Source organism: Embiotoca jacksoni, unplaced genomic scaffold, assembly GCF_022577435.1.
Source record: "Embiotoca jacksoni isolate LCO1_2020_lvr unplaced genomic scaffold, fEmbJac1.0.p SCAF_64, whole genome shotgun sequence".
Lineage (NCBI taxonomy): Eukaryota > Metazoa > Chordata > Actinopteri > Embiotocidae > Embiotoca > Embiotoca jacksoni.
In genome coordinates, this window is record NW_027185419.1 from 780,661 (window position 1) to 800,839 (window position 20,179).

The window sequence follows — 20,179 nt, forward strand, 5'->3', positions numbered from 1 at the left end:
CGTGACGTCGATTCGGTCCAAAAGCTGTTTCCACAAATATATTCATTAATTTTTTTGTTCTATTATCAATGGAAACACAAACAGTAGTTATTATAGTTGACGGTGTAATTTCTTTTTGAAAATGTAGATGATTAAAAAATTTAGTTCCATTTCAATGTTAAAGAGTTTGTTGATTTCATCAAATTTCAGTTTGAGTTTTACTATTTGGGTAAAAATGTAAAAAACAGACCACAAAATCCAGAAGTTCAGTGCAGGAACTTTGAGATGATCTAAGTCCGATAAATTAATACAATCGTGTTCGTGTTGTGCTGAAATTCTCCGTTCAGCAAAATAAATCCGTCAGTTTGTGTTCAGGAAGTCGCCCTTCTTCTTCTTCTTCTTCTTCTTCTTCTTCTTCTTCTTCTTCTTCTTCTTCTTCACTCTTTCGTCAGCTGCGCCTCAGCTCGCCTCGTCATGGCGAGCGCGGTTGCGGCGCAGCAGAGCGCCAGGCAGGGGAAGGAGGCGCAAGCCAGCAGGAGGCGCTCCTCTCCGAACTCCCGGACCAACGCCGGCCGTCGCGACAGGAAGTCGTGGAACAGCGCCTCCTGCTGGGCCAACGTGCAGAACGACAGCAGCACGTGGAAGAGCTGGTGGCCGTGGCCGACGATGTCGAAGCGTCCAGGGGAGAAGCGCTCGGGGACCGGGCACGAGAAGAAGAAGGCCGAGAGCAGGAACAGCGCCACCTGGTGGGGAAATGACAGAAAAGCAGTTTGACACCTGGTTTTAATGCAGTCGGCTCATTTCTAAAGTTTATATCGGATTAAAAAAAGTTGGTTTCACAGCTTGATTTCTCTGAAGGTTGATTTATCCGTCGTATTTTACAGGAGGCCTGTTATCTTTCTAAAAGTATTCATACGCAGGAAGAATTATGAAATATCCAGAACATCCGTCTGCGTTGTTACAGTCCAGCGTTACTTTTTCAACAGCAACATTTTGCAGATTTCACAATTGTTTTTCTGAATAAATACATGTTTGCTGATGATTTGTGTTTTTACTTTAACACGATCTTTTTGTCGTGTTTAGAAAATAACGATTTCATCTGATATCTATAAGAAGTAATCTAGTTCATTGGCCGTCGTTGGATCACTTTGAAACAGCGCCTATTTTAAGAGGCAATTCATTTGTCATTTTTCAAGTAAAAAAGTGAAAACTTATGCGACTTTTTGGTTGGAATCTATTTTGACGTCCGCTAATGATTTACTGCAAAACAAATCTACTTATAAATACAAACAAATTAATCTGAACCTGAAAGATAACCGGCAGATTTATCAATAATTAAAATAATCTGTAGTTGCAGTCGAAAGCGAACGCGTGACAAAAAACACGGTAAGAAGCGCCACCTGCAGGAAGTGCAGCGGCAGTGCGGGGCTGCTGCTCCAGCTGTGGGTGGCGAGCCGGTGGGCGACGGGGCTGACGTCCAGCAGGTAGGCCACGCCCATCGGGACCAGCTGGCAGAGCTTCCTGTGCAGCGGGTACGGCCGGTGGAAACGGAGCTTTGCATAGCAGCAGGCGGCGCAGGAGGACCAGGCGAGGAGGGCGGCGATCGGGAGGAAGACCTGCAACCGGAGACCTCGTCAGGACCTCCGAACACACGATGAGACTCCACAACACACCCGACATAAAACCCTCCAAACACCTTCAACCATCCAGCTACAACGGCGAATCAAAAAGTTCCCAGACGAGCAGGAAGCAACGACCTTCATGAGGAAGTGTTTAAAGTGTCGTCTCTCGATCGACATCATCATCCGTTAACGTGAGAAAACATCAGATTTTGGGCCAAATCTTTGGGAGAACAGGAAATCTTCAAAACGCCGGCTTGCAGCCGAGTGTTCCTGAGCCCATGCAGTGATTTATACGAGAGAATCATGTCTGTTTTCAAAGAAGTGTCTCCTGAGGGCCCAGAAAAACATCAGATTTTGGGTCAAACTGTGTAAACGGTCAACAGAGACCTTTGAAAGTCTTCAGAAAGTCTACGGCGATGAAGCGACGAGCCGGGCGAGGTGTTCTGAGTGACGTTCAACGTTTCAAGAGGGGGCGGAGCTTCACTGTCCTAAGACCAAAGAAGACGCGTTAGGTCAGGAGACACCAGCTGGGTTTTCTTTGTGTCACTGTGAATTCGTCCCCCAGAGTCAGACTGTCAACACCGAGTTCCACTGGGACCTTCTGAGGCGTCTGAGGGAGATAAAAAAAAAACGTTCGTTGCTACGAGCTACTAGCAACACAATTGTAGCTCCCCGCCACCATTATTCACTGCATTTGACTCTCTGGGACTTCTCCAAAATTTGGCACAAAATTTGATGTGTTTTCTCTGTTAAACTTCGTGTCCACGGTCAAATCGCAAATTTTCACATGCTAGTTTTTGCAAAAACCGGTGTAGGAAACTTTGATCATGTGATGTAACTCTGAATATTTTCCTTCCTGCTTTGTTGACATCAAAGTGCCTCAACGCAAACAGTCTCAGAACTTTTTCACTCCAACATTCATCCGTAAAACCATCGGACCATTCAACGCCCAACAAACCGACCTCCCATTCAACCATCAAACTATCCGACTGCAAAAACCGCCGGACCTTCGAACATCCACCGAACAAACCTGTCCCAGCATGCTTTGCGTCCAGGCGGCGTCGGCGCTGTAGAAACACAGAGCCAGAGCGCAGCCGTACTGGTAGACGGCCACGCCCACGTAGTCCAGGAAGAAGAGCGAGTAGTGCGCCTGCTCAGAGCGCGACTGCAGCAGGTGAGCTGCAGCGCTGCAGGAGGCGACGGGGGAAAGTATGTTCACATTATTACTGAAAAATATGGGTCATATTTTAAACAGTCTTTTAAGACGTTAATACTTTTTGGACCATTGTGTGGGAAAAGAAATGACGTCCTTTTGGACTCTACAATGTTTCATTGTTTTTTTTTTTTTACCATTTTGTGAGGTTTTTATTGACAAGATAATCAACTGCTGAAGACCTCACCTGAAGCTGAGGTATGTGATGGCAGAGGAAACGTAGAGAACCAGCGGCAGCGAGGCGACGTCCACGGAGAACCCCTGACCTTCGGGACCCTGCAACCGAAACCCGAGGACCCCCTGCGGAGGTCGAAACACAGAACCAGAAATCTGAATTCACGTTGAGCGGCAGGAGAAAGGTTCGGGTCCCGCGGGCGGCGCCGTACCCCTCCTCGGAAAAAGGCGAAGATCGTGAACCTCAGCAGCACGCCGACGGCGGCCAGCAGGTGGCTCCACACGTTGAAGGTCTCGTTGTGGACCTGCAGGAGGCTGAGGGCGTAGCAGCGCCACGGCAGGCCGACCGGTCGGTACCCGGACGCGATGAAGCGCTCCCGAAACAGAGGGGGGACGTCCACGTCTCGGACGGTCGGGGGGAGGGAGGGGAGGAGAAAGTCCAGCAGGGGCAGGACTTTGAGACACGCCAGGGGAGGGGCGAACGACACCCGAGGCATGATGGGAGATGAGTTGAACTGGTTGTCCTGGAGAAAACTGTAAGAGCATGCTGTTATACGTTGGGGGGAGGGAAATCTGCCACAGTGGGGAAGGCAAAATAACTTGTACATTTAATTGTGCCAAATTATTAAATAAGAGGAATGTAAAATGAAACTTCTGCTGCAGGAACGAGATAAAACAGATAGACTGAATATAAAAGTGTTCAAAGCTTTCGGGTCTGAAAAATGGTTCCGATGCAGAAGTGCCTTAAGCTGCAATACCACCGAGTGCCACTAGAGGTCGGCTCCAAAAAGGCTCCATAGACTCCCATTCAATTTTTCTCGTGAAATATGAAGTTAGGAATTTTCTTCCACGAGTCATAAATAGAGTCTTTTGCTAAAGTCGCTCCTTCCTATTAGTTTTCTGGCTGAAAATAATCCCAAAATTAATTAGATAATAAAGCTCAAAAAGTGGTCTGTTTGACTGACAGGCCTTGTGGTGCGGTCAGGTTTAAACTACAGGCTTAGTGTCCCGGGAGATCGAGCCAAATCCCCCAGCTCATCCAAATATGGTCACAAGATGGCGACGGTTAAAAATGACAAACTGGAGGCCTTAGTTCACGTCACCGTCAGTTACCACTTTGTATAAAACTAGTAAAAAAAAACCTCTCCAGACCTTCAAACAGTCAAACAGAGCGACTCTTCTGCTGGAAAAAATTACTTTCTTTTGGGGGCAGTTTAAGAAGGTCAGAGGTCAAATATGACATCACACAACAAGAAAAAAAAAAAACTTACCGGAGTTATTTCTCTGCAGGATGTCAGCTTTTCATTTTCTACTGGAGACGTGTTCAGTTTCTCAGGCTTATGTTGTTCATTCAGTCTCTGACCTGTTCATACACCAACTGCTGACTCTCTCTCTCTCTCTCTCTCTCTCTCTCTCTCTCTCTCTCTCTCTCGCTCTCTTTCACACACACACACACACACACACACACACACACACACTCTCTCTCTCTCTCTCCCCACAATGTGTTTTTGTTTTCAGCTAATTAGAGCTGATTCCGGTCTGAATGAGTTTTCCTCTGTGAAGGATTTCAGACATCATGAGACTCTAATACACTCATAAACACCTCGCTGCATTTATAAGATAAAATAATTCAGGAAACTTTTCCAACAAGTCGAAAAACATAGGACAGCAAAATGTGGAAAACGAACGCACAGACATATGAATAAAATACAAATAATGAAGCCAGCTGATTTGTGTATTGGGAATGTATTTGGGATAATGACGGATTAGAGCAGAAACAATTCAAGAAAAGCTGCTTTAGAAGAAAGATTAGTTTCGAAATAATAATGATAAAAAATACTAAAGAGAATAATTGAATCACAATAAAACATTTAAATATCACAAATGGTTAAAGATTAGTCTAAAAAAATTAAAGAAATGATAAAATACTGAACAGAATTATCAGATCACAATAACATTAAAATATGAAATTAAAAGTGAATTTGAGAAACGTTTACAATAATCATAAAATGCTGTTGTCACTAAATTTTTCGTGATAAAAAAAATTGAAATATTGGTTCATCTCCTGGTCTATTCAATTCAATTCAATTCAACTTTATTTATATAGTGCCAAATCACAACATAGGTTATTTCATGGCACTTAACACATTAAAGTCCTTTAAGCAAGACTTTACAATATTATACAGAGAAACCAACAATTCAACAATTCCCACATAAGCTAGGAGAGAAAAAATGCCTCTTTAAGGGAGAAAAACCTCCAACAGAGGGAAGAAAAACTCCCTTTAACAGGAAGAAACCTCCAACAGAACCAGACTCAGAGGTGGGAGGAGCTTCTGTTAACAGAACCAGGATCAGAGGTGGGCGGAGCATCTGTTAACAGAACCAGGATCAGAGGTGGGCGGCCATCTGCCTCGACCGGTTGGGGTGAGAGGAGAGCAGAGAGAGAAAAGGACAGCATAGAGATAGAAGAGAAGAACTGTTGGTGGAGACGACGATCGCAGATCAGAGACATGCAGCTCCATGACGGGACATCTGGAAAAGAAAGAACAGAAACTACACGAGTGAAGGAACTGAATGGAGACAACAGATAATAAGAAGAAACTATGGGAGAGAAGAAGATGGTGAGGTATGAGTCAGTTAAAGAGTAGGAGGGAAGAAAAGAAGATCAGCATGTAACGAGGTCCTCCAGCAGCCTCGGCCTATAACAGCATAACTAAGGGTTGGTTCAGGTCTACCTGAGCCAGCCCTAACTATAGGCTTTATCAAGAAGGAACGTTTTGAGTCTAATCTTAAAGCTAGAGAGGGTTTCTGCCCCTCCAACACAAACTGGGAGCTGGTTCCACAGGGGAGGAGCCTGAACACTGAAGCTCCGCCTCCCATTCTACTTCTGGAAACTCTAGGAACCACAAGTAGACCAGCGTACTGAGAGAGAAGTGCTCTGCTAGGATTATATGGTTCTATAAGATCTCTAAGATATGATGGAGCCTGGTCATGTAGAGCTTTGTAAGTCATCAAGAGAATTTTAAATTCTATTCTTGATTTCACAGGAAGCCAGTGAAGAGAAGATAAAACTGGAGAAATATGATCTCTCTTGCTAAATCCCATCAGTACTCTTGCTGCAGCATTTTGGATCAGCTGAAGGTTTTTAATGAGTAATTTGGACATCCTAACAACAAGGAATTACAATTATCAAGTCTAGAAGTAACAACCACATGAATGAGTTTTTCTGCGTCACGCTGAGGAAGGATTTTCCTAATTTTATAAATATTACGTAGATGAAAGAAGGCAGTTCTGGAGATTTGCTTTATATGGTGTCTAAAGGACAAATCCTCATCAAAGATGACTCCAAGGTTCCTCACAGTTTTGCTGGAGGCCAAGACAACATCATCTAGAGTAACTAAGTGATTACAGAAAGAGTTTCTGAGGTGTTTCGGACCAAGTACAAGAACTTCTGTTTTGTCTGAATTTAGAAGCAGGAAGTTTTTGGTCATCCAGGCCTTTATGTCTTTTAGACAGGCTTCAAGTTTTACTAACTGATTAGTTTCATCTGGTTTTATAGAAAGATATAGCTGAGTGTCATCTGCATAATGTCACAAGGACAGATACAGGCGATCATTCCTGATACAGGCGATCATTCCTGATACAGGAGATCATTCCTGCCCACTGCAATAAGACTGTACAATAACTCACCTCTGGCAAAATCCATCACAGTACAATAACACTGTTGACTGTGTTTCTTGGTTTGTTTGTATATTATATATATAGATATATACTGTACTGTGTATATATATATATGTTGACTGTGTTTCTTGGTTTGTTGTATATACTATATATAGATATATAATGTACTGTATATACTGTGCATTTTATATTTTATATTTATATTTTTTACTGCTATTTACTGCTATTTTATTTTATTGCTTTTCTATTATATTATTCTATTCTATTCCATTATTTTATTCTATTGTTTCTATTATTGTCTCATTGCTTCTGTATGTATGCTGCTGTAGCGAAAAAATTTCCCCTCAGGGATTAATAAAGTAAATACCTACCTACCTACCTACCTACCATAACAATGGAAGTTGATGCAGTGCTTCCTGATGACATCTCCTAATGGAAGCATGTACAAAGTATATTTTTATATATTTTACAGTATCTATAAGGCCTTAAACGTTAATACAATAATTTTAGAACCAATGGAAAGCGAACAGGAACCAACATAAAAGCTGCGGTTGAAAATGTTCTCAAATAGAGAAAAATCATAAAACAGTTCCAGTTATCACAAAAATTTTTAATGTAGACGATAAACGAAAATCTTTAAAATGAATCAATAATTTAGTCGAAAAACAAACTTGTGACTAAATGTACTTAAATATAGATAAAAAAAAAAACAATACAAAAACCAGACAAACTCAAATAAACAATTTGAATTAGCACTACTTTTTTTTTTTTTTTTTTTTTTTTTTAAGTCTTTTTTAAAAAAAATTTCAGTTGCGTTTGGTCTCTGCTATGACGCAGGTGCAGCCGACGGCCACCGATTGGTACGACGCCGTATAGCATCCCCGGCCGTCCCGCTGGCTCAGGATCAGGACGTTCTGGTAGATGGGGACCGAGTTCAGGTCGAGGCGGTCCGACTTTCGCGGGTTCGGATTGGAACAGAAGCTGCTGCTGCACTCGGCCTCCCAGAGGGTGGTTGGGATCCGGTCCGTCACCGTGGACGACCTGAACCAGCAAGATTAAACAGATCAATCAGGAACACAATAATAATAATAATAATAATAACAACAACAACAACTAATTTGAGGCATATTCGGGAACTTTAGCTAGCAATGTGTCCCCGCCCCCTTCTGGGAGAAAACAATGTGACGCTCACCGACTTTTAAATAATAATAAAATAATATTTTAGAAAATCATCAGGTTCATTAATGACCAAAGACATTCTGTCGAGTAATCGCTGCGTCTCCCCTAGAAAAGGGGGCGTGGTGATGGGAGCCTGGTTTGGATTAACTACCCAAAGCTAACGGTAAATCCGGTGCATTTAAATGCTGCGATAGCAAAAACCTCCCTGATGTGCGGACGCAGGACATTTTATTTCCACGTGAAAAAAAGTTGCTCATTTCATCAAAACTAAAAGTCTGGTTTAGCGCTCAGAAATATTAGCAACTTAGAAATAAAAAAAAAAAAAGTACGTAAAATAGTATTTACGAACTTCCCAGATATTTTTTTTTTTTTAATAACAGTCATGTGCATCACGTGAACATTTAAGAAATTAGAAATGATTCAGTAATGAAACCGGTAGCTTTTGTTTAAAGGTTTTTGCATTTTAAAATCAACATCTGATATTTATTCGTTGGCGTGTTCGCTGACCTCCATCTCCACGGCGACAGCGATCGGCGGTGGATGTCACCGTTCCCTCCGGACAACGATGAGACGTTTGAGGACAACATCAACGTGGATTTACATCTGGGAGGAGGCGTAGGTTTGACCTTTGAGGAGGAGACGACCCACAATGCACTGCAACACACCTGAGGACGGAACACGTGAAATGAACCTCCTCTTCGAGCCGTTGCATTTAACCAGTTTATAAACCATCTCTACTTTGACTATAAACATCTTGCATCCAGCGTTTTATCAATTACTTCCATTTACACGTTAGTTTTAAGCGTGTTATTAATCTACGATAAAAAAGGAACAAATTGTCGGATCTGATTTGACGGATAAAGTTTGAAGTCGGATACAGTCCCACTGTTAGCTAACTATTTAGTCCGCTACCTCAAGCTAACCGTGTTTAAATAACTATTCATATCCACTATGTCTATTGGTTCAATGGTTAGCTAAAAGCAACAAATAGTTAGCTATGGGACTAATGAATGAAATGGTTAGCAAAGAATCCATGACTTTCATCCATTTATACGATCTAACGTTACTTTCAGTTAATGACGTGAACGTTGCTTTTAGCTAACGAATGAATCCATTACTCCAACATTAACTACTTACAATTTTTAGCTAAACCTTGAATGCAACTTTTAGATTACTGTTCATTATGTTGAAGCAAACAATTAAAATGTTTTAATCCATTACTTTTAACCAACCGCTTAACTATTATATTTCCATAAGATGTTGCTTTATTATTTATTACTTGAGCTAAAAAAGTTGTTAATTCTGCAGCTAACTCCTGAAGTAACATTGGACGGATGTAGAAAGGTGTTTTTCTCCGAGTTGCTTCGGCATTAACGTTTATCAGAACAGCGTAAAAACGTGGATACGTTTTGGAGTTTTACCCAAAAAGTTGTTTTCAATCAGTAAATCCACTTGAACGTTAATTTTGTTTTTCTTCAATGACCATTTGTGATTATTTTTTCACGTGTAATAATCAAAATCATTTGACAGATTATTTAGTAACTTTATCACATCCTGAAGTTTTCCATGTCAAGAATTTGTTCGTGTCGAATCATGTTTAACTCTTTGGGGAAATTCTCGACACAATAACAGCCGTTTTTGTTTGTTTTATTTATCCAGTACTTGTCTTAGAACAACATTTATTAAAACAACAGCAGACCTTTTCAAACTGACCGATCTTTTAAGAAATTACCTTTCTACTTTATCGAAGCGTTTTCGAAAAGTTTTCTACAAAGACAAGGAAGCCATTAACACTTTAGATAGAAAATGAGCCATACTTTTTTCGCTTTTATCCAATAATTTTTTTTAAAGAAATTCTGCAGCACTGTCTTGGAAAAATTCTCCAAATTACATAAAACATTTTTTGCAGATTTTGGAGGAAATTTTCCAGGAAACGCATGAAATAACGTATTTTTAATGTGTTTTAGAAAGTGTGGCTTTTTAGGGAGTCTGAAGGAATAAAATGTTAGTTTAAATTGTATTTATCTCAAATTTTAATGTTATTTATTTACAGTAGGATATTTATGATGAACAGAGTTGTAACTGGACGTTAACTTTGGTCCATTTCTTCAAACGTAATTGGTCGCGTTAGATCGATTATCTCCCAACTTACCGACTAGTAAGATTCATATCTCGGTTATCAGCTGTGAGTAAATCTTTTTCTTTTTTTTTTCAAAACATGCAGCAGATAAAACAAAGAGTCATTTCTGGAAACAAGAGAACAGACTAATCATTCACAGATTAATATTAATAGATATTGATGCTCACCAGCAGTGTGCCGAAGCCGCGCTTCAGGAGCTTCATGTTGCCGCGGTGATCTGATCCCGCTTCTGTGCTTTACTCCCTTTTTATGTCCCCGAGATCTAAACTTCTGATCTTTGAGCTGATAACCAGCGGAGGAAACGGAGGGGAGATTCCTGCCGACTCGGCACTCCATCGACTCCACCAAAGCAGCTGTTAAAGTTGAATTAATTACAACTTCCTCATATAATTACAGTCTGAGTTACTGCATGCTGTTTGTACTGTACCATCTATCACTCTGTATTTTCTTGCTTTATTATCATGCTTAGTGTTTGTCGTTTTATCATTTACAGATGCTGCATCTCTTTGCGCTTCCTTTTTGCCGCCTCGACACTCGAGTTTCTCTGCACGAGATCAGTAAGATTGATCTTATCTTGTACTGATAGTTTACAGTCACTGAAATGTTTAAACAAACCACCTTCTTTTTCTTTCTTTTTTTAAATCATTCAAAGAATAATGAATGTCACACACTGAAACAGGTGAAAGCATTTCTTATTTTATCAAGAATGATTTTATCTTGTTCATTCAGTCATCGTGTTTACTTTATAAGAAGTTTTTATGATCACTGTGTGCGAGAGTAGAAACATGCTCTGATTAATTTCACATAAAATATATGAAATAAAAGAATAGTTCTGTTCAAATTGGTACCAGCAGGTCCTGAATTAATTTTCTTAAATCTAAAGTCATTTTTTTAAGTCAGTGAAGTCAACTTTGTGGATATAAAATGTCATCACTTCATTATTTTAGCCTTTCGTTTGTGTGAAATCGTGTCATTATCATATGAATTCTTGTTTTGTGAGGTAAGGGCAACTTTCTGTAACCAAAATCGAATCACTTCATCTTGTAGTCCAAAGGAACGTTTGTGCCAAATTTTAAGAAATTCCCTCAAGGCGTTCCCAAGATAAACGCGTTCAGGAGCTCGTACGGATGAATGAACGTCGCGGCTATTAGCGGCGTTAAAAAAGAAAAAAGGTGGGATTCAGAAAAAAGGTCAATCCACGGATCCAGAACCGAACCAGTTCTAGAATCTAAAACCTTTTTTGTGGGAAAAACAGTTTGAGTGAATCGAGGGTCGGTTTTATTAGTTCTGTGAAAATATACCAGAGTTTGTCTTTTAATTTCAATTTGAACCGTCCTGAAACTCAGCGGCTCCATTCGGACTGGACTCTCCTGTGAACAACAAAATGTCACGAACACAAGAGAGACCATTTAAATAGGCCCATCGAAGAGCCGTCCTGCCATCAGTATTCTGCTTCCCGTCTCCATATATGGCACTCAAGAGTAGGCTCCTGTGCTGTAACCCCATCCTCGCAGTGACATCAAAGCGGGGGAGTTTGGTGTAGTTTAAGGCTTTGATGTGGTCGACTCTTGAGGTTTGAGCCGAGCGATTTTCTATCTGCGCCGTCAGCATCTCGTCTCTGACCTCGTTAGACTGAGCGAGAGAAAACCAGAGACGACGATGAGCGAGCTGATAAACCACCATGTTTTTAATCTGGTTACCAGCAGAGCCGTCAGCACTTTTTACACTGGCCAGAAAGTGTCATCTGAGGCTGCAGTGAACCTGTGCAACCTCAACACCGCCACCTGCAGACAGCAGGTGGAAACATTTGATGAAACTGAAACAGCTTAGATGAGCTCTGATTGCTGCTTCAAAGTGGGACAAAAAAAAAATAGTTTGTCCTAAAGATGGTGCCACAAGAGAGGGCATGTGTCCTCTACAGGAAGAGAGAGGAACTACAGAAACACTGTCCTCTACAGGCAGAGAGAGGAACTACAGAAACACTGTCCTCTACAGGCAGAGAGAGGAACTACAGAAACATTGTCCTCTACAGGCAGAGACGGGAACTACAGAAACACTGTCCTCTACAGGCAGAGAGAGGAACGACAGAAACACTGTCCTCTACAGGCAGAGAGAGGAACGACAGAAACACTGTCCTCTACAGGCAGAGACGGGAACGACAGAAACACTGTCCTCTACAGGCAGAGAGAGGAACGACAGAAACACTGTCCTCTACAGGCAGAGAGAGGAACGACAGAAACACTGTCCTCTACAGGCAGAGACGGGAACGACAGAAACACTGTCCTCTACAGGCAGAGAGAGGAACGACAGAAACACTGTCCTCTACAGGCAGAGAGGGGAACGACAGAAACACTGTCCTCTACAGGCGGAGAGAGGAACTACAGAAACACTGTCCTCTACAGGCGGAGAGAGGAACGACAGAAACACTGTCCTCTACAGGCGGAGACGGGAACTACAGAAACACTGTCCTCTACAGGCAGAGAGAGGAACTACAGAAACACTGTCCTCTACAGGCGGAGAGAGGAACGACAGAAACACTGTCCTCTACAGGCGGAGACGGGAACTACAGAAACACTGTCCTCTACAGGCGGAGAGAGGAACGACAGAAACACTGTCCTCTACAGGCAGAGAGAGGAACGACAGAAACACTGTCCTCTACAGGCAGAGAGAGGAACGACAGAAACACTGTCCTCTACAGGCAGAGAGAGGAACGACAGAAACACTGTCCTCTACAGGCGGAGAGAGGAACTACAGAAACACTGTCCTCTACAGGCGGAGAGAGGAACTACAGAAACACTGTCCTCTACAGGCAGAGACGGGAACTACAGAAACACTGTCCTCGACAGGCAGAGACGGGAACTACAGAAACACTGTCCTCGACAGGCAGAGACAGGAACTACACACGTTTTTAAATTTTTCAAATGTTAAGTTTTCAAATCAGACAGAAAACTACAAAATAGAAAGATTGTAATGCTTTAATTTGACATTGAGGTTGATTTAGCATTAAGTCACCACCATGAAGCCACATTTTCTTTCAAGTCTTTAACACCCTGAAAAGCACTTAAATTACATTTTTGTTTTTGCTACTAGAGGTAAAACAAATTTTGTTAATTGAAAAATGGATAAATTGTTGGAAATTGAAACTACATGTCACTTTATATATATATATATATATATATATATATATATATATATATATATATATATATATATATATAACATTATGTGGCATTACAGCAGCACACACCTTCAAACAGCCCAGAGCTGAGCTGAAGAAACAGAATATCTATTACAGTTTAGATAATTTTTTTCTTGAACGGAGTAAACGATTCGAGGCTGCAGTAAGGCTGATGTTAAAAAGATGTCGTTGTCTCTGACTCATCACAAGTAGGCAGTTTACTGACTTGATAGTGTTTTTTCTCATCATTAGACACCAACTCCTCCAAACGATGGAACTACTACGCTGTTGTGACGGAAAACATTGCGAAATAGACACACAAAAAAAAAATACAAATAAAGGGGAAATCCCTCATGTTGCAGCGTAAATTTGCATCAACTTCAGCTAAACTCTTGCTTTAGTTTCCGTCGCATCACCAACTACAAAAAATGCAACTGTTGCAAGTAACTTTATCCTCATTCTTGCTCTGAAATATTAAAAATTATATCCAGTGCTGAAAAAGCCGACAAATATTAGACGCAGGTTTCAAAGTGTCACGTTACGTCTCTTTGGTCTGAAACGGGCCGAACGGTGTCTCGTCTGCATAGAAGTTTTCTTTATGCGTCAAAATGGGAAAAGTAAAAAGGGCCCACCTAGCTGCTCTTTGCAGAAGTTTAGTTGCTCTTTTTATTTTTATTTTTTTATTTTACTGACAATCTCTCCACAAAATGTCACTTTATCAAAATATGGATCTTTTTTTTCAATATATATAAACTGATTCATTTCTGACCACAGAAAACGGCCCTCTTACCTGCTGGAAAGGGAAATAAGGAAATAAGACGGTCACGAAAAGGGACGTCAGCATGTTAAACATTTCATTCCTGGATTTCAGTCGTGGGGTTTTTGGGTTTCCTCAGACCACATGAAGAGACTCGGTTGTTTCTCGGAAACCACCCCGATCATATGCAGTTGTTCACATTCAGCAACGACTCGCTTGGCGAAGGCGTTTCTAGTTACCACAGCAGCAGCAGTGCTAGAAAGACAAACAACCGCCACGCCTTTTACTGCGAGGACGAGCGGTATCCACCTGAACAACCACCACCTGCCTCATCTCGTCTCTCTTCACACGGAAAATTCTGTACATTTACTGTGATCCCATTTTTAATTTCACGGTGGGTGTTGAAGGGGTAAAACAGTTTGTGGAAATACTGACATGACCTTTTTATCAATTGGCAAAAAAAACTAGCTTACCTGAAGTTGTTGGGAGGTCCTGAAGCTCAAATTCTTTTATATTACAGAAGAATTAACTCTTCAAAACAAACAAAAATGAACAAACTTTATACAACAGGCGACATTCGTATTAAGGTTATGATTGAAAGAATTATAAGATGAACCTCAGAATATTCAGGAATTCAAATGTAATTAACAAAAGGTTTAAACAATAAACCATTTTAATTAAAATAACTTAGATTGGCTTTAGTAGCTGAAGAAATGAGCAAATCTAAAGAGGCCCTTTAGAAAAAGGATTAACATGAAGAAGGTGGGCTGAAACGTTCCCTGATCATTTAACCTCCGTCACATTCTGTGATTTTATCTGAAGGAATAAAAGTCTTACGTTTTCTGGTACAAGGACGGCAGGAAAATCGGCAATATGCATCCCATGAGGGAGTTAATTGGGAAGTGGAAGCAGGTGCGTGAATCCGGAGGCCGTTAGAGGTCACTGCAGGGCAAGTAGGAGAGGAAGTCAGGTGAGTGGAGGGAGAGGAGAGGCTGAGGCCATCTGCTGGCCGGACGGAGAATGACATCATGAAAACACAGTCAGAAGATGCCTGAGAATCATCACATATTTCGTTTTATTCTGTTTTAACAGTAAAATGCTGATCGCTGTGTGCACATTCACATCAACGATACAAACAGGAGCTGCTGACAGATAATTCAGCTGCTTTTAATCACCTCTTTTCACTTTTTTTCAGCTGGTAAAATGCAGAAACTCTCCTGTGTGTTTTGTGTGTACTTGTTCGTGCACCCGAGGCTCATATAAACTACGAGTGAGCTGAACTCCTTGACATTGGAGGACAGTGTGAAGGTCTACATCCCTGAAAGATTAGATGGGACTCATCTCCAACAACGACGAGATGTACTACAGGAGGTCCAACATCTGGCTGAGGGGTGTTCGGACAACAACCTGGTCCTGAACACCACCAACCAAAACCAAAGAGGTCATAGTGGACCACACCCTGTCCACTCTACATAAGTGGGGAGGAGGTGGAGGAGAGAGGGTGGACAGCATCAAATTCCTGAAGACCTCACTTGGTCCCTGAACACATCCCATCTGATGAAGAAAGAAATGTCTCATTTTACGTCACATTTTATAAATTTAAATGAATAGGGTTTTTTTTATCTTCACACTTGAGTTATTCTGACTTCTGACTTGAAAAACATTCCCAACATGCACTGCTGGAGAGTTAAAAGCACAGAGAGACTCTTCATTAGTGGAGTTTGAGAACATATACGTGTTTATTACATGTGAAAATAATTGCTCTTAAAAAAATAACTTAAGTTGAAAGTTTTATTTTGCAATAATGAAAGTGATTTGTTTTATAGTTTCAATATAGGTGACACTTTTTTGCTTCTCTAAATGTTGTCGAAAGCATCTCAAGGCAGTTGCATTACGAAGAAAAATCGTTATGAGTCTCTCCCGGAGGCTGCAAACTGACGCAGGAAGCAGGAAGTCTCTCAGATCGCTGATAAGCATCGATCCGTCGATCCAAACCAGGTCAGAGCAGAGCTGCCAGCGTGGGCTGCAAGAAGAAGAAGAAAAAAACACATACACAAGCAGCAGTTTGAGCTGAGCTGAGTCACAACACGACGGTGAAACTAGGTCAGAGGTTGCAGCGCATCCTGCATCACATGACTGATGCAACATCTTAAAAAAATACAACTAAAAAAGCTCCTCCGCAGGTGAAGGACGGAGTGACCTGTCACTCAGGTCCGCTCGTGTTGCGTCAGACGCAGGACACTCAGAGCGTCGTGACGTCACGATGTGACTGACGGCGTAGTTCAAACACTTTTTAACATCTCATCTGTAGCTTTAAGATGTGAGATGAGATGAGATGAGCAAACAGATGATTGTGACACCACACAATCAGACAAGACGTGAAACCACCAGATGAGATTGGACGATTGACGATCAGATTTCAACTCATTCCCAGAGAAGGAAACTCAGAGGCTGCAGAACATGAAAAGAATATAGAAAAAAATAGAACAGAATAACGAGCACAAAATAATGGAACAGAAATTATACGAGAGCCAACATTAATAAAATAAATAGAATAATGTTGCACTGTAGTTCATTTCATAGCACCTGACACACTTTCTTTCATCCCAAGCTGTATTTATTTACTTGTTTATTTTGTTGTGTGTTTTTATTCATTGGTCTTACGTTTACTTATTTTATTGTATGCATAGTTGTAATTTTTTCTCATCGTGTGCACCTTTTTTTTCTCTTCCTAACTGTGCTTCTATGCTACTGTGACGACTAAATTTCCCCACTGTGGGATTAATAAAGTCTTATTTTATCTATCCAACATTACCTACAATCCCACTATAGCAGGATATTTCCTGTTACACCATATTTATGTATTTCACCTTTTCATTTTCTAGCAGCTGCAGTGACAACATAAAAAGACTTAAACAATCTGTGGTCTTTATGACAGAAACATGTTTGGGAATATGATGATGTGGAATTCATCAGTTTGAAGCTACAGAACGGGACTTTTTACATATAAATTCAAATTAAGTTCAATTTGTCTGTATTTCACTATTTAAAAAAAAAAAAAAATCTGGTGTCTGCTGAGACGTTCGAACTGAGCGTGCTCGATGCGCACGAGAGGCTAACTCGAATCAGGATAAAAAATAATTCATTCGTGCGGCTCTTTTTCATCCCTCTGATTGCTAACGGCTAAATGCTAACGTTACTTCTCCCTTTTTTTTTGCAGATTTAGATTCTTTTTATTTTTTCAAATAAAGAAATGCCAGCAGAGTACTTGTGTTGTTTTTATCTTTTTGTCTCAAAGAAACAGAAGAAATCTTTGAAGATATTTTACGGCACTGCAAGAACAATTTCCAAAATGCCAAGAGAAGGTTTGGTAGCGAGGTGGCTAATATTCATCGGACATATTGTTTAAGAAATTCAGCTACAGCAATGACAAAAGGTTATTCTCTTCTTCTTATCCTACATGAAGTGCACATTAATTTCTAACATTGTATTTACCCGTTAAAATCTCAGATTTACTGTCATCACAGAAATAAACGACCTTTGACACACAAAAGGCCCAAAGTGTTTGAAAGAACCGTGTTCAAACAGAATTATCGTGTCATCCTTCGAGGGGAAGACGTGAGACTCGAGAGGTTTTTGATGACCTAGAAAAAAATCTGCTGCGAGTGTTTTGTGGGCAAGAATGATTTAACGTGGAGATAAAAGTGGGTCGACGATCAGGACACGTCATGCAAACTGGTCTGTTGTGGCTTTTAGAGACGAAGATCAATGATACACGGACGGAGAAAGAAAGAAAGAAAGAAAGGAAGAAAGAAAGAAAGAAAGAAAGAAAGAAAGAAAGAAAGAAAGAAAGAAAGAAAGGCGGTGACATCATCGAAAGGAAGTCCATCGGATCAGGATAAAAATGTGAGCGGCTTCGACTGGAGTCCATCAGAACACCAGCGGAGAACGAAGAGACGACGACCACCTTTACAAGCAGCAGCATCCTCACCTGAACCTCCAGCCAAACCCGAGGAGCCTTCGACCTAATAAACAACCAGAGGTGCAAACATCTGCAAAACAAGGACAAACATCAACAACAAGAACGTCAACAAGACTGAAACAGAAGACGAGTTCGGAAACATGTTTTCAGCAACTAACTCCTCAAAAGTGACGGTAAGAGACGCGAAAACTTTTAATATCTCACTGAAGTCTGTTATAGTTTTATGATTTTATATACGTACGTGTGTTCGGCGTTGGAAACAACACAACAGGTCCGTTGTATGGAAGCCTAAAGGGTTCAATATTCAATAAATAGTTAAGAAATATGAATTAATAAGTACAAATGTAAATGTATGATGCAACTGAAACAACACCAATGTGAACATGTCAAGATAAAAATATTCAAACTTTATGAAATGTTATATCTTTTTATATCAATAGTAAAAACATTTTGGAAATATGGATTGAATTCATAGATAGTAATTAAGTATTTAAGGGACCTTTTTACAGCATTCCTGTTTTTTGTGAAAAATAGTTGATAAACTGATGAAAGTCCATAAAGATTTCCTAGAATGCTTAAAAGTGCTCAGATCTGTTGTACATCATAGATCTGTTATAAATCATAGATCTGTTGTACATCATAGATCTGTTATAAATCATAGATCTGTTGTACATCATAGATCTGTTGTACATCATAGATCTGTTATAAATCATAGATCTGTTGTACAGTATAGATCTGTTGTACATCATAGATCTGTTATAAATCATAGATCTGTTGTACAGTATAGATCTGTTGTACATCATAGATCTGTTATAAATCATAGATCTGTTATAAATCATAGATCTGTTGTACATCATAGATCTGCTTGGTTAAATCTGTAGGCGAGTCGTTTTTTAAACTATTTTTCACACCTCTCTGAAAACTCCAATTTTCTCCTTTATGATTGGTGTTTGACTTTGTTGGAAATATTTTCTAATTTACAGCCTAAAAGCAGGTGTTTTATTTTTTTGGTGAACTTTTAAGTAAAGTTTACAGAAAATTATCTGTTAAAAAAACCCCGGACACTCAAAGATTTTTAGCGGTAGATTGGAAACGTTTCGTGTCACTGAATCCAGCTTCTCTTCTTCCTCAGGCTTCCTGCGCCGTGGCGGTGATGATGATGATGATGATGATGATGATGATGATGATCGCCGAGGCAGCGGCGATGCCAAAAGCAGCAAAGACACACAAGAAGTCCTCTCAAGGTGCCGAAATAAAAACGGTCCCCCTGGAGCTGGACCCCAATGCTTTAGTTCCTGCCACAAACATCCGGGCTCTGGAGAACAGTTCCATCTCCCCGTGGAAGTACCAGTAAGTAAAAAAAACAAAAAAACAGCTGAATGGTCCTTTAATCGTAGAAATGAAAGTGATGCTTAAAGTTTTGTTTTGTTTTTGTCTCTTCCCTCTTTCCGTCCTCAGCGTCTCCGTCGACGACACTTTGTTCCCTCCGGTGTGGTCCGAGGCTCGCTGTCAGCTGCACGGCTGTCTGGACTCGCAGGGCCTGGAGGACCTGAGCCTGGAGTCCCGTCCCATCATGCAACAGGTTCTGATGCTGCGCCGGGTTCTGTCGGCGGCGGCGCCCAGCTACCATTACCGCCTGGAGTCCCGCCTCATCGCGGTGGGCTGCACGTGCGTCCGACCCGTCGTACAAATCCAGGAATAAAAAACCCGGCACAGACCGAACCGGACCACGTCAGAAAAAGACCTAGAAATGTATTGAGTCCAAATTATAACTTATCGATACATCCATAAGTTATAAAAAAAATAAAAAAAACTTGAATTAAAAAGATTTTGTGTTTCAGAATTAAAAGTAAAGAATTATAAATACTAAAACCAAAGTAATAAACAGATTATATGTAACATCATGTCGGTATAATGATATTATAACGTGAGACTACACTGGTCAAACCAACTTCACTCTTATGTTCAACTGCCAAGTGGTTGTCAATCCAACTTCAGCTCAATGTTTTGCTGTTTTGTTCAATTATTTTTTAGGCCTATATGCTGCTTTTTAAAAATGACTATTAATTTGCGTTTTTTTATTCGATTCCAAACAGAAAACTGAAAAAAGAAACTACACGACTAAAACGCACACGTTTTAAAAACCAAAGATTATTATTGGATGTGTTTCAATGTTCTGTGTTTTATTTATGATTTAATTATTTTATTTAATTGTTTTATGACCTTCAATCAGTATTTATTGATGTTATTTTAATGTATTTATAACGCTGAGGT

The 20,179-nt window shown here is 40.5% G+C and overlaps 3 protein-coding genes across 3 annotated transcripts; 1 reads left to right on the top strand and 2 right to left on the bottom strand.

The window, feature by feature from the left end:
* Positions 1 to 256: 256 nt before the first annotated feature.
* On the bottom strand, positions 257 to 4,334 carry LOC138213879 (membrane progestin receptor beta-like). Its single transcript, XM_069175196.1, has 6 exons — positions 4,260 to 4,334; positions 3,201 to 3,522; positions 3,002 to 3,114; positions 2,632 to 2,788; positions 1,380 to 1,595; positions 257 to 722 (listed from the first exon to the last, which is right to left on the bottom strand). Exons 2-6 carry the CDS (start codon positions 3,483 to 3,485, stop codon positions 417 to 419), a joined length of 1,077 nt encoding a protein of 358 aa, XP_069031297.1. The 5' UTR covers positions 3,486 to 3,522; positions 4,260 to 4,334; the 3' UTR covers positions 257 to 416.
* Positions 4,335 to 7,292: 2,958 nt separating this feature from the next.
* Positions 7,293 to 10,191, bottom strand: il17a/f2 (interleukin 17a/f2). Its single transcript, XM_069175178.1, has 3 exons — positions 10,156 to 10,191; positions 8,356 to 8,513; positions 7,293 to 7,710 (listed from the first exon to the last, which is right to left on the bottom strand). The coding sequence occupies exons 1-3, from the start codon at positions 10,189 to 10,191 to the stop codon at positions 7,476 to 7,478; spliced, it is 429 nt and encodes a 142-aa protein (XP_069031279.1). The 3' UTR covers positions 7,293 to 7,475.
* A 7,515-nt stretch (positions 10,192 to 17,706) lies between these two features.
* il17a/f1 (interleukin 17a/f1) lies at positions 17,707 to 20,172 on the top strand. The gene is made up of 3 exons (XM_069175162.1): positions 17,707 to 18,078; positions 19,038 to 19,255; positions 19,364 to 20,172. The coding sequence occupies exons 1-3, from the start codon at positions 18,046 to 18,048 to the stop codon at positions 19,605 to 19,607; spliced, it is 495 nt and encodes a 164-aa protein (XP_069031263.1). The 5' UTR covers positions 17,707 to 18,045; the 3' UTR covers positions 19,608 to 20,172.
* Positions 20,173 to 20,179: the final 7 nt, after the last annotated feature.

Coding starts and splice junctions, on each gene's coding strand:
- LOC138213879 (XM_069175196.1), bottom strand. CDS start 3,485: ATGCCTCGGGTGTCGTTCGCCCCTCCCCTGGCGTGTCTCAAAGTCCTG. Junction 3,115..3,200: donor TCGCCTTTTTCCGAGGAGGG/GTACGGCGCCGC, acceptor CGACCTCCGCAG/GGGGTCCTCGGGTTTCGGTT. Junction 723..1,379: donor TGCCGCTGCACTTCCTGCAG/GTGGCGCTTCTT, acceptor TTTCCCCACCAG/GTGGCGCTGTTCCTGCTCTC.
- il17a/f2 (XM_069175178.1), bottom strand. CDS start 10,191: ATGAAGCTCCTGAAGCGCGGCTTCGGCACACTGCTG. Junction 8,514..10,155: donor GCGGCTTCGGCACACTGCTG/GTGAGCATCAAT, acceptor TTCCGTCCTCAG/GTGTGTTGCAGTGCATTGTG. Junction 7,711..8,355: donor CTGTCGCCGTGGAGATGGAG/GTCAGCGAACAC, acceptor TTGCTGGTTCAG/GTCGTCCACGGTGACGGACC.
- il17a/f1 (XM_069175162.1), top strand. CDS start 18,046: ATGTTTTCAGCAACTAACTCCTCAAAAGTGACG. Junction 18,079..19,037: donor CTAACTCCTCAAAAGTGACG/GTAAGAGACGCG, acceptor CTTCTTCCTCAG/GCTTCCTGCGCCGTGGCGGT. Junction 19,256..19,363: donor ATCTCCCCGTGGAAGTACCA/GTAAGTAAAAAA, acceptor TTCCGTCCTCAG/CGTCTCCGTCGACGACACTT.